The sequence below is a fragment of the Terrapene carolina genome, unplaced genomic scaffold, assembly GCF_002925995.2.
Source record: "Terrapene carolina triunguis isolate 2854851 unplaced genomic scaffold, T_m_triunguis-2.0 Scaffold42, whole genome shotgun sequence".
In the NCBI taxonomy this organism is placed as follows: Eukaryota; Metazoa; Chordata; order Testudines; family Emydidae; genus Terrapene; species Terrapene triunguis.
In genome coordinates, this window is record NW_020664393.1 from 26392657 (window position 1) to 26408718 (window position 16062).

General features: G+C 41.9%; 1 protein-coding gene across 2 annotated transcripts in view; it reads left to right on the forward strand.

The window, feature by feature from the left end:
• The window catches only part of PHIP (pleckstrin homology domain interacting protein), a 341807-nt gene that overhangs the window by 55825 nt on the left and 269920 nt on the right, over nucleotides 1-16062 (forward strand). For both annotated transcript variants that reach the window (XM_024194657.3, XM_024194658.3), the window contains exon 7: nucleotides 3642-3802. In XM_024194657.3, the coding sequence (XP_024050425.2) occupies nucleotides 3642-3802 (161 nt within the window). The remainder of the gene's footprint in view (nucleotides 1-3641; nucleotides 3803-16062) is intronic.

Sequence of the window (16062 nt, forward strand, 5' to 3'; positions counted from 1 at the left end):
TGGATGGCTCTTTAGTCTAGCGGAAAGGCATAATAAAATGCAATGGTTGGAAGATGAATTTAGGCAAATTCGTACTAGAAATAAAGTGCAAATTTTTAATAGGGAGGTTAAGTAACTATTGGATCAGTTTCCCTGGGGATGTGGTGGATCCTCCATCGCTTGAAGTTCTTATATAAAGACTGAATATCTTTCTAAAAGATATGCATGCTATAGCTCAAACTGAAGTTATAGATTTGATCCAGTAATTATTGGATGAGGCTCTTTGTCCTGGTTTTTCTTCTGCAGGAGGTCATACTAGATGATCAAAGTAGTCCCTTGTGGCCTTAAAATTTGTGAAATTAACTTGGCATTCTGTTGAGAGCCAATGTAATGCTCAGAACACAAGGATGTTGTGTGCTGGGCAACTGGTATTGTTCAGGATGACAGCTGATGCATTTTGGATCAGCTGAAATATTTTTTGTTTGTGTCTTTATGTAATCATTCTAAAGTATAGAATTGCAGTAACTTAGCCTGGAAATCAGACTAGCATAGATCGCCGTGGTCTGATCATCACTGGGAAAGTAGGGGGCACCACCTGCTTGCCAGTTTGAGGTGGAAATTTGTTATTTATTTGAGCGAAACAGCTTGGGAGTACTAAAATTCTCTCTCTATTGATAGACTGCCTCAGCAGTGGATGATGAAATGACGGTGGCTAGCTCTTTAAAATGTTTTCCTTTCCCCACCAAGGTAACCTCAGCTTTATTTTCATCTGCTTGCTGATCTTGGCCAGACATTGATATGGTTGGGTCATAGCACTACCAGCAGTGGAAGTGAAAGAGACATAAAACTGATTGACATTTGACACTGTTATCTCACTAGGTTCTCCAGTAGCTTCATACAGATATTGAACAGGATGGATGTAGGAATAGAGCTCTGAGGGACTCCACAGATGAGCAGATTGGTATGAGGGAAGTTGCTCATTGTGTGAGGGCCAAAAGGAAGGATTTCATCTGGCTCAGTACTTTCCTGGTGTCCCTCATAAATGAACAAGTGGTCATCCATTTTCATGACTAATGAAACTTTCATTCCATGTTCTAAACCAGGGGTAGGCACACTTTGGTCCGGGGGCCACATCTGGCCCTTCAGACATTTTAATCCAGCCCTCGAGCTCCTGCTGGGGAGCGGGATCTGGGGCTTGCCCTGCTCCACGTGTGCTGTGGCTCCGCACGGCTCCCGGAAGCAACAGCATGTCCCCCCTCAGGCTCTTACATGTATGGGCATCCAGGGGGCTCCGCACGTTGTCCCCACCCCAAGCGCTGCCCCCGCAGCTCCCATTGGCCGGGAACTGCAGCCAATGGGAGCGCAGGGGCAGCGCCTGTGGATGGGGCAGCATGCAGAGCCGCTTGGCTGCACCTCTGCGTAGGAGCGAGAGTGGGGACATTCCGCTGCTTCCAGGAGCTGCTTGAGGTAAGCCCCGCCCGGAGCCTGCACCCCTGACACCCTCCCGTGCCCCAACCCTGGTGCCCTTCCTGCACCCCCCAACCCCTCATTCCCAGCCCCACCCCAGAGCCCGCACACCCAGCTGCACGGCCGCCCCCCCACAACCCAGTGCTCCAGCCCGGAGCTCCCTCCTGCACCTTGAACTCCTCATTTCTGGTCCCACCCCAGAGCCCGCACACCCAGCTGGAACCCTCCCCCCATCCTGCACACCAGCCCCTAATTTTGTGTGCATTCATGGCCCACTATACAATTTCCATACCCAGATGTGGCCCTTGAGCCAAAAAGTTTGCCCACCATTGTCCTAAACTGAAACCTGATGCCCGAGATGCCCAGTATCTTGGTGGTGGATACTTCCATTCGAATGGTGCTCTTTTGCCTGTGTAGTCCTCTGTGTTCTGCTGTGTAGATGATAAGAGGTATTACATTAAAAGCATATGCTTTGTATTTTTCATGTTTGTAAAATAATGATCTGACTTACATCTTTTTGTTCGGTAAATCTGTTATAAACTCCTAAGTATCCTTATAAGTTACATGTAATTATAAAGTGTGTTGGTTTTTTTGTGGTCTTATGCTTTTCTGCTAAATTGCACCGTTGTTTCTTACTTTCTGACTACTAAATTGCACCGTCTGTTTCTAGCATATTGACAGCTGAGAATCGCCCTGCAAACAAAAAGTTTTACAGTAAACATTTTGGTTTTTCGCTATTGATGGATTTGGTATGATTTCACTAGAAACTATTTACCAGCCAGACCTCTAGATATTTAACCTTTTAGTCCAATCAAATTAAAATCTTTCATTTTAAATGGATCAAGGTTTTTACGTAATGCAACTTTGTATCATAGCTGATCTAGAAATGGGAAGTCCTGGATTCTTTTGCTTTAATCTACATATTGATTTCATTATGCTTAGTGTCGGATGAATTGTTAAAAGCGGAAGCTGGGTTTTTTCCACTTACAGGGCTAGAGGCACTCTGGGTTCTGTTGTTCTAAACTGGAGTTAACTTGCCAAAAGGAGGCAAAATTGACACGCAACAGCTTTGCATGGAGGTCCACTGGTTCTGCACAACCTAAAAAGTGAAAGACCTGGCAGAGAGGTCTAGCTGGTGTGGCTGGGGGTTCAGTTACTCCAATAAGCAACTTGAATTAGTGGGACTCCAGTGGATCCCTAGTCAAGTTTATATCTGCCTCTCCTTGGCAAGTGTGGGCAGTGGAAACACCACCTCTCTTCACCGGGCAAATTTTTCCATTAAAAAAAAAAAACAAAAAACAACAACTCTGCTCCCACAATCCTGCAGGCTCTGCTGGGGCAGTGAGGTGTAGCCTGTGCTGGCCAGAATGAATTTGACTAATAAATGAATTAAATTCTTAACCAGGACTGTCCCTATAATGTGAGTAAACATTACCAAAATGTCTAATGTGTTTATGTGCAATTGAAAACATGAAGGAAAATCAGAGGCCGAATAAACTATAATCTGCATTATCACAATTTCACTGTGAATAAAATACATTGCTTCCCTTTGCCTCTGCAACATGAAGGTTCTAAACACAGATTAGGAACTATTTGGTTAGCATTAACCTGGGTGTATGTATGTCAAGTTTCATTGTTGCTAAACCTGAGTTTATTGTGGGGGTAAGTGATCTAAATATCACTATACTGAGCTTTATTTACAATCTTTTTATTTTTCTTGGAGGTTCTTGATCTAGCACTACTGACTTTTGTAACGAGAATCAAAACAGCAAACAAGGAGCAAACTTCTTTCCTCCTCACAAACTTTTTTTGCATTTTAAAAGGATTGTTTACAAAGCTTCACTAGTCAAAATTAGAATTCACCTTAAGCAGAAGAGAACTAGACTCATGCCAAACTTGTATGTAACCATTTGATTATTTTTCCTTTTATATCTTCGAAAAGCAGAACGTAGATTTATTAGCATATGATGGAAGCACTAGACAAGATCATCTGAAGTATTTTTGCCCTATGTTTTTTTTCCCCATTAAGTGTGCTATGGATTTTGATTAAACTATGTGTTATAAAATTGGAGAATGATTGCAAAAGTTGCACATGCTGTAAGTGGTCAAATACTGTGTGTAACTTTCCTTTTTTTGATATGCAGCTTAGCTGTAGTACAAAATATAATCACTGTTACTATATTTTCCTTTGGTAGCTGACACCCTTTTTTCAAGAAAACTAAATGGAAAATACAGACTTGAACAACTTGTTCCAACTGCTGTGTATCAACATATGAAAATGCACAAACGAATCCTAGGACACTTATCTTCTGTATACTGTGTAACTTTTGATCGGACTGGCAGACGGATATTTACCGTAAGTACAAATTCCTTATTTTCATACTGCTGTTTTAAATATAGCTCAGAACATATGGTCAAAATAATCACTGTTCTCAAGAATCCTAAACTGTACTCATTTTATGTACTAAGAGCAGATAAGTGAAAACTAAATGCATGACTTGTTGACTTTGACATTTAAAGTAGATTTCTTTAAAGAGAATACTACTGAATATCTGTCTTGACAATCACACTTTTTTTGGAGACATACATACAGGTTTTCCACAGCTACATTTAGGAGGTAATTTGTTATAAGTAAATTTTGGTTGTTTTAATAAATGGTAAATTTTGGTTGCCCCCCACCTTTTCCCCCTAAATTTTCCTATATAGCATACACATAGGAAAAGTAATTGAACAGTGGTATAGATTAATAAAGAATTTAGAGGGTGTTATAATTATTGTCAATTGACAAGGGTTTATGGAAATAGATTCTGTCAAACTAATTAGATATATATTTTTTTAATGAAATTATAAATTTGGCTGATAAAGGTAATATAGTGGTAATGTGATATATTTAAACTTCTGTAAGGCATGACATTTTAATTTAAGAAACTGGAAGGATACAAAATCAACATGGCACATTAAATGGATTAAAAAGTGGCTAACTGATGGGTCTCAATGTAATCAGGGAATATTGAGCAAGCATGTTTCAAATGTCCCACAAGGATTGATTTTTGGCTCTATGCTGTTTAATACTTTTGTCAGTGAGCTGGAAGAAAACATACCTGATAAAGATTGCAGATTCATTGGGGGAGAGGTAAATAATGGAAAAAATAATTAGCTGACACAGCGATCTGGATCACTAGGTAAACTGGCCACAGGCAAACAATATGCATGTCAGTACCGTCAAATGTAATGTCATACATCTAGGAACAAAGAATATAGGTCAGAGAGGATGAGGGACTCTTTTTGGGGCAGCCCTTTTGGGAAGCAGTGACACTGAAAAAGATTTGAGCGTCATGGTGCATAATCAGCTGAATCCTAGCCTGCAATGTGATGCTGTGGCTAAAAGGGCTAATGCAGACCTTGGAATATCGAATAGAAGGGAAGTTTATTTTGCCCCTGTGTTTGGAATACTGTGTCCAGTTCTGGAGTCAACACTTCAAGAAGGATGTTGATAAATTGGAGAGGATTCAGAGAAGATCCATGAGAATGATTGAAGGATTAGAAAACATGCTTTATAGTGATAGCCATCTCTTTGACACCTAAACAAATTGAGTTCCTTGAGTCTAACATTGACTTGATCAGTCTGTAAGTACCTGTGTGGAGAACAGAATTTGATAAGAGATATAGGTATAGGCAGACAAAGGTATAAAAAGATTAAATAACTGCAAGTTGAAGCTAGACAAATTCAGACCAGAAATAAGGCATGCCTTTTTAAATATCGACAACAATTAATCATTGGAAAACTTTATTAAAGATTGTGGTGGATTCTCCATCTCCATTCTCCAAATTTTTAAATCAGTGTTGGATGCTTTTCTAAAAGATATGTTCTAGTTCAAATGGGAGTTCAGAGAAGTTTTTGGACCTGTGCTAGTCTGGAGGTCAGACTAGATGATCACAATGGTCCCTTCTGGCCTGAGAATTTACCTCCCAATCTGAAACAGCTTGATATTAGTCTGTGAAACTCTGGCGCTTGCTTACATGCCAGGTATTGTGGCAATACAAGCAGAGGGATAGTGCAGTGCTCCTGCTTTATCTATTGCAATCTTAGCTTCTAAAACTTTTTGGTTTAAAAGCAATGAACATTATCTTTTCACCCCATACTTCCTTAGGGGATGAAAGTTTCCAGGTTTCTGACGAAGCTTCTGTTCATTTTGCTCACCTGTCAGCTTCTTGGCAGAGCAGGCAAAATGGAGAATCACTTGGTCTGTCTTCAGCTTGCTCTGTTGATGACCAGGCTCTGTCAGCAACCACAGAAGCGGAGTTCTTTCACAGTTGCTCCCACCCTCCAGCCCATGCCCTGGATAGGGGAAGAAGCTCAGTCTGAATGACTTGTTCTTCACATGCCACTCAGCAGGCTCAGTCCTTACTGATTATCAGTTCTTTAGAGGCAAGTCCCTAAATCCTCCTATGCTGGTTTAGACTAAACCCCCTCAGGGTTGGTTTAGACTAAACGTAAAACAAGATTAAAGACAAAAGGAGATAGGAACTCACTTAAAATCGTGTATAAAGGATAGAGTTAGAAATGGTTACAAGCAAATAAAAGTGAAAAATGCTTTCTAGAGGCTGACTTAACAAAACAAGTACAAAACAAAACAGTTTTTGTTCAAGATAGTTTGCTTCCCAGTCCAGCTTCCAGCAAGATGGCTTGACCACTCTTCTGGTCAGGATCTCCCATAAAGTCCAAAGTGCTGGGTTCCTTTGTCGTCTTAAGTGAAAGATAACGTAGGGTTCTTTGCTCCTCTCTTTTACAGTCTAGTGCACCTTTGAAATGGGTTCTTTCGAATATTATTCAGCAAGGTAAAGGGGACATGGAGTCTGGTGGTGAAGGAGATTCCATGCTGGTTTCTTCCCCTGCTGATATTTGTAGGAAACAGAGCAATCTGCATTTTAGCAGTCTCCTCTCCCTGCTGTGATGAGGAGTGGTTATCTCTTCACCTTGTTGCTTTGGTTACTTTCTATGTAAACTGCATTCCCATTGTCTCTTAATGTACCTTGGAAATATCTGGCAGAACCACATTCCTTTGTCTAGATGGGGTAATTTTAGCTCTGCTGGGCAGCTATATTTTAATGACATAATTTCCAGTATGTTTATAACTTTGAATTTGTCCTCTGTACATACACCACATAGTAATATTAATAATCAGTATGTTGTTAGCTTTCTATTGATATCTTACATGACACCTTTTAGATACAAATTATGACCTTAGTGAGTTAAGTTTCAGCTGGCCTGACCAGTTCAGTGTATCTCATTACCTGATATCATTCAGTCTCTTGCATTGGGATGCTGCTAGGGTCACACCATCCATCTTCCAAAGATGAAGCCTCAGACTCTTTCAGGGATTTATCACTACATTTTCTCTCCAAGTACATATTGGATGAAGAAGAACAGTGGGGCTCAAAACATAATGCCCTGCAGCCCATGGTCCAAAGAGCACCTCAGTTAATAAGAGGCAATTCTCCTGCATAGGGTGACCAGATAGCAAGTGTAAAAAATTGGGATGGGGTGGGGGGTAATAGGTGCCTATATAAGAAAAAGCCTATAAAATCGGGACATCTGGTCACCCTACTCCTGCAGCAACCATCTTTTTGCCAGAAGGCAAAATTAAAACACACAGACCAGAAAACACAAGGAGAAAAACACCAATTACACAAGAATCTTCATCTTCACTGAGCTCTAGCTTTTCTCCTGATGAAGGGGACTTGGTGCTTTGGATTATGTTATCCTTGACTCTGAGAAGCAGGAGGCATTCTTTTCCCCCAGGCTTGTTTGGAATCATGAAGGGCAAATATCTTATTCAAAACCAAAAGAGTATCTACCATTGCCCTTCATTCCTTCTTTGAGGAAATTGCTGATGAAGGGAAGAGGCTTATTGTCAAATTTTAAAATTCTGCAGGGTCTTAGAGCCAAAGATTCTCTCTTCACACTCCTCAAGGACAATTATAGCAACAATTTCCCTTGTAGCAGATGTCATCATTTCTGGTGAGAATGTCATTTTCCCAAAAAAACTGAACAGACAAGTAGACAGAAACTGCCTTTAGAAGGAACTTCAAAACACCTTTTGGAAGCCCTAGAACCTCACTGGCAACCAAGTGCTCTGCTAATCGCAGTATTCTGCTGTGACAACCTGAAAAACTTTGACTATCAGACCATGGTCAATTCAAGTCTATATCAAATAAATTGCCCCTAGAAATGGCACTGTTGGAAGACAGATCCATGGATTTAAACCCTAGAGGGTGAATGATAATTCAGAAGAAATCCTCTGTGTCTTACAATAGTCTGGCGAATCTTGTTCTGGGAGAAGCTGTAATAAGTAGTGTCTAACAACACTGATAAGCCAAAATCTTTCCTCTTCACACGAGTAAAGCTCAAAGTGCTAGAGTGGTATGATGTGACTGCTGCTTATTACACTAAAAACTGTCTCACTGTTGTGTTCTGCCTCAGCCTATCTGTATTCAACTGTAGTCTCTCATCTTACTTGGGGCATAAGCTTACAATAAACAGTGTGGGGTGGGGTACAGGGTACACCTAGTACAGTGGGAGCTCTGATCCTTTATTGGGGCACCTAGATGTTACTGCAGTAGTAATAATTAGGGCCCTATCAAATTCACAGCCATGAAAAACGCGTCATGGACCGTGAAATCTGGTCTCCCCCCGTGAAATCTGGTCTTTGGTATGCTTTTACCCTATACTATACAGATTTCACGAGGGAGACCAGTGTTTCTCAAATTGGGGGTCCTGACCCAAAAGGGAGTTGTGGGTGGGTCAAAAGGTTATTTTAGGGGGTCATGGTATTGCCACCCTTACTTCTGCGCTGACTTCAGGGCTGGGCGGCCAGAGAGGGGTGGCTGTTGGCCGGGCGCCCAGCTCTGAAGGCAGCACCCTGCCAGCAGCAGTAGTAGCACAGAAGTAAGGGTGGCAATTCCATACCATGCCATCCTTTACTTCTGTGCTGCTGCTGGCGGTGGCTCTGCTTTCAGAGCTGGGCCTCCCGGTCAGCAGCCCCCGCTCTCCAGGTGCTCGGCTCTGAAGGCAGCACCACTACCAGCAGCAGCACGGAAGTATTGCAACCTCCCCTACAATAACCTTGCGATGCCCCCCCACCCACCCACCCCTCTACCTTCTTTTTGGGTCAGGACCCTGACAATGACAACACTGTAAAATTTCAGATTTAAATAACTGAAATCATGAATTTACAATTTAAAAAATCCTATGACCATGAAATTGATCAAAATGGACCGTGAATTTGGTAGGGCCCTACTAATGATAGAACCCCCTTGAAGAGCAGAAGCTCCTTTTCCTACCCTGAAGCTAAGTTTCGGAAGCGTCTCAGCTTTCACTCAGTGTGCAAGGACTTGGGGACTAGAACCTGGGTCGTCAGAGTTTGGGGCGGCTGATATTTCCACAGTGCCACCGGAAGACCACATAGAGTCATAGCCAGGGAGCACTGTTGAGAATTGGTGCCACAGAACTACTGCCCAAGAGATTCAGAGTGACAGTACCCTGTGGCCCTCTGATTGGCCAAGTGCCTTTACTCAACCACACAGACTTCAGCTTGCTGCAATGCCAGACTTCGCCTTGTCTCCTGATCTTCGTTCTCTGACTCTAGCCTGACTCTGACTCTGACCCTGACTCTTGTTTATGGGATTAGACTTTGAGATTTCTCCAATTCTTGCCCAGTGACTCCCATCCCTGCTGGACAGACCTCAGTCCAGCTGTGAGTGCTAGGCCAGACCACCTACACCCTGGTCCCTTACACAGTATCTTTGTTTCGGGTCTACATTATGTTTTGGGTAAGCCCAGACTTATTAGGATCAGTCCCTACCATCAGCATAATGACAACTGTGTCTATTCTAAACCTGAAATAGGCCTATCAGGCCACTTACATACATGGAGACAATCTGAGAGATGGGTGGGTCATGAAGATAATGCAGGACACTATTCTCTGGAGTTTCAGGTCTTCCTACATCCTGTCCCTCATCCCCTTTCCTACCTTGAGAGACTGATAAACATCAGATATTTATAAAAGAAATCTTATACCTCTTAGAGATAGGAACAGTAAACTGTCCCTCAAAATCAAAGGTGCTCAGGGCCCTCCTTCATATTCTTCACAGTAAGAAAAAATAACAAATTATTTGGGGTTTTTTAGACACAACAGGGCTGAATGGTCTCGATGGAAACCAGAGTCAGTCAGTTAGGTCTTGGAGACCTTTCAACAAAATGTGTATGTCAGAAACTTATCTGCATATTCCTCTTTGGGGCCATTATTAGCAATTTCTTAATTTGTCTATGGATGAATTCTTGTCTTTTGGTCTGTCTTTTGCCCCTAGTAAAAACTGTCAGATTGAGGAATCTGGGGACTCATCTGTAACCATTCTTAGCAAACTTATAATAGTCACATCCTTGAGAACCTGACAATAAGCAACTTGAAGATCCTCTTCATGCTCCAGGGATACAGATTTGTGATAAATGTAAAGAGCTCCTTGATCCCCTCTCAGATGATCACTGATAGGGGATTCAAGGTAGAGAAAAAGGACTAGAATCTGTGATGTAGGAAAAGATCAACAAGACACAAACACTGGTCCCCATGATGTTGCAGAACCAAGAGTTTTCCATCCATCTTTACATGCAGTTTTCCTTGGTTTTCTAGTAGCATACAGAGAGATTGCACATGAGATTCAGAGATTTCTGTTATGAGCTGGAAACCATTCCTGCCAAGAGATGCAAGGAAAAGTAGATAGTATTTAGAATGATACAGACTTGATGTTGGTGGAAACAGGAAATACTACGTTATGGTATGATCCTATAACAATTCAGACCCCACAAATCATGACAATGCCAGCACTGTAATAAATGCAGGTTTATCCAAGTTCTTGTGTCAGCAACCAGATGGTATAGGTTCTTCTCTGATAACACATCTGTTCAGATCAGTAGTTTGACCTATCTTTGCAATTTGAGACCTGCCACAAGCTTATGTAGTCCATCCATTCAAATGGAAGGCATCAAATCTCCTATATGTTACTCTCTATAAAGACATGCTTTCTGTTCACAATTGCCTTAGAGAAAAGAGTGTCTGAAATCTGTACTCTTAGAAGGTAGAAATCTGACTGCATAATTCACAAGGACATAGTGGTTCTCTTTTAAGTGGCCTCTGCATAATTACTCATGAGTTGGGCTGACTGGTAAAGCTTTGATGGTGGAACCTTAGCTAGCAGTGCCCTTTTCAGTGCTCATGCACCCTCTCCTGCCCTTCCCTTCACTATTCTTGAACGTTCTAGGGGCAATGCTATAAAAAGGGATATGGTGCTCCAGCCACTGCAATTCATTTCATTTCAACCCCCCCACAGCCACTGACTAGGAACCTTTTTGGACTTCTTGTCTCGATCCTTCATAGATTGAGTGCCAACTTTTTAATACTTCCAGATTTAGTTGGTTTTTGTATTAGATGGTTCCTGGTATCCTGTTCTGTGGGAAAACATGTATATGGTGGATCTGAAGATCATGGTTTATGCATTGTGCTTGCTACCCCACTGTCTTCTCGGTGTCTGATGCACCCATAGGATGCCTTGCCTACCTTGAAAAAGGTCATTCTCTTTCCAGGTGTGCTGTATTTGTAGCACATTTACTCTAAAAGCAAGGAAAAAATGGCAAAATAGACTGAAGTTCATACTTCTTCAGGATGCATTCCAGATAGATCAAAGCAGCTGATTCTGAAATATCACACACACCAACCTTGGCTTCCACCATGTCTATAAAGAAGATTAAACAGAAGCATCACAAGATGTGGAAGTGCCTTCTGCATCATCTCCATTAGAGGATGCTTTTGTCTACCAAGAATTATTAGAGAGAATGCTGACTACTCTAAGTTGCCAACTTCTTCCATAAAGGACACTTCCCATCTAGTATTTGCCATCTTGGGTTCTTATTCTTGCAGTAAAGTTTCTTTGCTTTTAGTGGATTGACTTAAAACCTGCAAAACTCATTTGGATGAATCCAACCGCTGTCCAGGCAGTATCAAAAAGGTGGACAACTTTATACCATCTTCCTCAAATAGGATTTTCATATTTTCACACCCATCCTGCCCCAAATTCTCTACTGGTAGAAGGAGCTATCCAGAAATCAAAGGGAGCATGGACAAGGATGGGAAGAAGATTGAAATATTAGGAGGGAAATCTTTTTTTCTCCATTCTAGTATTAAGGATAGCAAACTATCAAACCTTAATGGCTTGCTACCAGTACCATCTGCGAGGGAAAAAAATCTTAAATCTCCCAGACGATCCAAGATAGTTGGCCTGTGCCATCATTGGAGAAAGCCAGCCAAGTAGAAAGGCATGCCCTAAAGACATCTTTGGATTCTTCAGATTCAGTGGCTAGTTCTGTGGCTTCTGCTATCTCGGTTTAGGTGGTTCAAATCTTCAGGTCTTCCTCAAGATACCAAGGCAAAGGTGGAAGACCTTCTCTTTGAAAAAGGCCTATTTAGTGCTAGGACTGATGAGATTTTAGGAAAAATGAAAGAAACAAGAGACACAGGTCACTTGATATATGTATCAACCTCCAAGGAGAAAACCAGGAGTTGCAGGTTTTAGATATCAAAATAAAACAGGTATCCCTCATCTTCTACCCCATATTAGTTTGGAAAGAGGAGACAGCATTGTTATCAACAGTATCCTCCCCAACACTCTTCTCAGCAAAAGAGAAGTTTTAAACAGAGACCAAAGAGCAAGCAATACACCTTCAACATCTGTGGGCCAGGCCCTAGATCCAAGTTTGACAACTTACCCAAGAGCTGCAACCTAATTTTTCTTTACCAACTACTTGGAGACTATCTTGAACCAATTTTCCCACTGTTGGGCTTCTGTTACAACAGACAAGTGGATTTTGGCAATAGTTCAAAACAGGTATCTGATACAATTCAAGACCCTTCCTTCCTAAACCCTTCTACCCCTCCCTTCTCAGGGATCCCTTTTCATGAAAGCCTGTTGAAATTAGAAGTTCTGACTCTGCTGAAAATAAAGGCTATAGAGGAGGTCCTGAGGGAATTAAAAGCCAAAAGGTTTTATTGAAGATATTCCCTAATTCCCAAGGAAGGTGGTAGTCTCTGTTCCATTTTAGATCTAAGAAGTTCAACACATACACCACGCGTTGTATGCTGCAGTTCAGTAAATTTAAAAGGGTTCATTTCTAGTAGGGCTGGCCACTTTCAAAATAAAGTTATCTGAAACACACAAAACCTTTAATGGCAAAAACGTTCCCCGGTGTTTCCTGGTGCAGTGGTTTTCTGTCCCTTTTCCCCAGCCTGGAAAGGAGACTGTCAGCCCTTTTCCCCTGGTGGTTTTAAGGCTCGCTGGCAAATAGATCCTTTTTGATTTCCTCCCCACTTCACATTGACCTTTTTGTGCTATTCTTCCCTCCCCACAGATGTTTTTATTGGTTTGGTGATTGTCACAAAGGGGACTCTTGCCCTACACTGCTGTGCTCCTGGATCTGGGCCTTTAAGGAAACAGTAACCTGTTTTGGTTTTGGTTTTTTTTCTTTTTCCCGAGACAGTAACTATCTCTCCCCAGGAATACTACTACTCTCCCAACACCTGCCATTTCCCAGGCCTTCATCTGCTCCAAAGTGCTTATTTTCATAGTTCCATGAAACATATCACAAATACCTCCAGTTCATAGTGGGAAACAATCATTATCAATAAAAGGTCCTCCCCTTATCTCTCTCTCTCTTTCTCTCTCTCTTGCCTCCAGGGTGTTCGCAAAATGTCTGTCTGTGGTGGCAGTGCACTTAAGAAGAGAAGGCATCTTTCTTTCTCTCCTGCCAGTCCCCGGTATATGGATGATTGGCTAATAAAAGCATCATCAAAAGAGTATCTTTTCAATGCCTTTTCTTGAACATGTATTGTCTTTAAGAAGCTAGGTTTGATGATACATAGAAAGTCACTCTTGGAACCTACAGAGAGAATCCCTTTCATAAGGGCTATCTTACACGCTCAAATAAGCAGAACATGTCTCCCTCAGGAAAGATTCGTAAGCATCAAGGCTTCTATAGACATGCTACATATTCAGCCTTCTCTAAGAGTGAACTTCTACCTCAAACTAATGGGTCTTCTGGCTTTGACTTAAGTGACCCTGTATGCTGATCTAAAGATGAGATTCCTACAATGCTGGCTATCATCTAGCCACAGGGCATAGACTTCATGTATCAAAAGTTAACCATTCTTCAGAAGGTGTTAACATCACTGGGATTGTATAGTCAAGGAGTAACATTCAGTCTTCCAATACAATCTGTCACAGTGACAATGGTTACATCCAGCTTGGGATGGTGGGCTCATTGTGGCAACCTTACAGCTTGGAGTCTGTGGTCCATGTAAGAGTCAAGGTTGCATATAAACCTTTTGGAACTCAGAATGATTTGTCTAGCATTAAAAGCATTTCTTCAGGTTCAACCCAGAGTGGTTCAGGTAGTTATGGACAACATCGCAGCAACGTTCATGTGAACAAACAAGGTGTGACTCTCACTTTTCTCAGCTTTGCAGCAAAGCACCTTCTCTGTTCTTCCCAACATGAGTCCTACAGCACTACATTTGGCAGGGGAAGACAACAATCTGGTGGATCACCCAAGCAGTTTCATTAATATATGGATAACCACAAGTGATCTCAGCAAACATTAGTAGAGAAAATCTTTGCACAGTAGAATCACCCAGATATAGAATTTTTTCCCAACCAAACTGCATGTGAAGTGTCAGGAAAACCGAGTCATCACAGCGCTACTCCAGACTTGGTTAACAGACTCTTTACTGATTACAAGTAAAACCCACAAATGAGCTCTCTTACTGTTTAACTAGAGGTGCTTTCTTTACCTTTTCAAGCACAGGATAGCCTTATTACATTCTCAATTCAGACGTCATTCTCAGAAGTTGCTGCGCCCTATGTACTCCGAACTTGGTCTCAGTGCTATCTTCGTGGTAACCCAAACTCCTGCTGTCCTCAGTGGACTAGTCTCTGGTGTCTTGAGTCCTTTCAGATCCCCTTGGAAGAGGTGCAGGAACCACAACACAGACTAGTGGATATTCTCGATCATACCACCTCTCTTGGGGCAGATTGCTTTTCCAGTAAATGATGCCTTGCTGGAAACAGCAGGAGCAGTATGGCAGGTATGAGCCACTGTCCCTTCCACTTGCAAAAGAGCTGAAAAATATATCATAGAATTATAGAATCATAGGACAGGAAGGGACCTTGAGAGGTCATCTAGTCCAGTCCCCTGCACTCATGTCAGGGCAAAGTATTATCTAGGTAGGACGTCCCTGACAGGTGTTTGTCTAACCTGCTCTTAAAAATCTCCAATGACAGAGATTCCACAACCTCCATAGGCAGTTTATTCCTGTGCTTAACCATCCTGACAGGAAGTTTTTCCTAATGTTCAACCTAAACCTTCCTTGCTGCAATCTAAGCCCATTGCTTCTTGTCCTATCCTCAGAGGTTAAGAAGAACAATTTTTCTCCCTCCTCCTTGTAACAACCTTTTAGGTACTTGAAAACATGTTTTCATCATGTCCCCTCTGTCTTCTCTTTTCCAGACTAAACAAACCCAATTTTTTCAATCTTCTCTTATAGGTCATGTTTTCTAGACCTTTAATCATTTTAGTTGCTCTTCTGTGGACTTTCTCCAGTTTGTCCACATCTTTCCTGAAATGTGGCGCCCAGAACTGGACACAGTACTCCAGTTGAGGCCTAATCAGCGTGGAGTAGAGCGGAAGAATTACTTCTCATGTCTTGATTACACCATTCCCGCTAATATGCTCACCAGGGGTCCAGAATATCTGTTTTCCTGCACAGGCCCAGATTCCCGATTGATGCCGTGAATGAAAGGAACAAACAGTACCATTCCAGTTCCGCACTACACAACAAGGAACTTAAGTGGCTGGACTGCTTCTGCTGTAAAAGTTATTAGGCTGCTTTACCGTTTAGGACAGTTAATTACCATGGCCTGATGGCCAAATACGACTACACAAAGTTCAGCAAACTCGCTCATTACATTGGCTATTTACTGCAGGAACAAAAGAATCAATTCCAGGCTCTCTCTACTCAAGACCAACTGGATGCAGGAGGAGATATGGCCTTCTGCTCTGTGGAAACCACCGTGGTAATGCGCTGTGTATCACATCTGCAATCCTGGGATCCTGAGAGAGGTCCAGAACACAGTGGAGGACCTTTCATTTGGGGGCTCCAAGCTCTTCAGTGATGGAAATCATTTTCAATTCCTACCTGAATGTAGTCATTGTTCAGATCTGTTTGGGAATTGGAAGACCAAATCAGTGCTGAATTAATCACCTTGTTTTGAAAGATATGTAAAGGCTACTGAAGAAACTGAAGCATTTGATGATGATAGAAGGGTAGAATAGATGAAGAAACTTGTATGGTCAGTAATTCCTCCATCTGAACCTTTTTTATTTTAGTAAACGACTCTCCTCTTTGAACTCTTGCTTGAAGGAACACACATACTTGGCTACACTAGGGAAAATTGCAGAAAAGACCATTCAACAGTATCCATCACAAGGGAAACAGATTCACGTGTACCCTG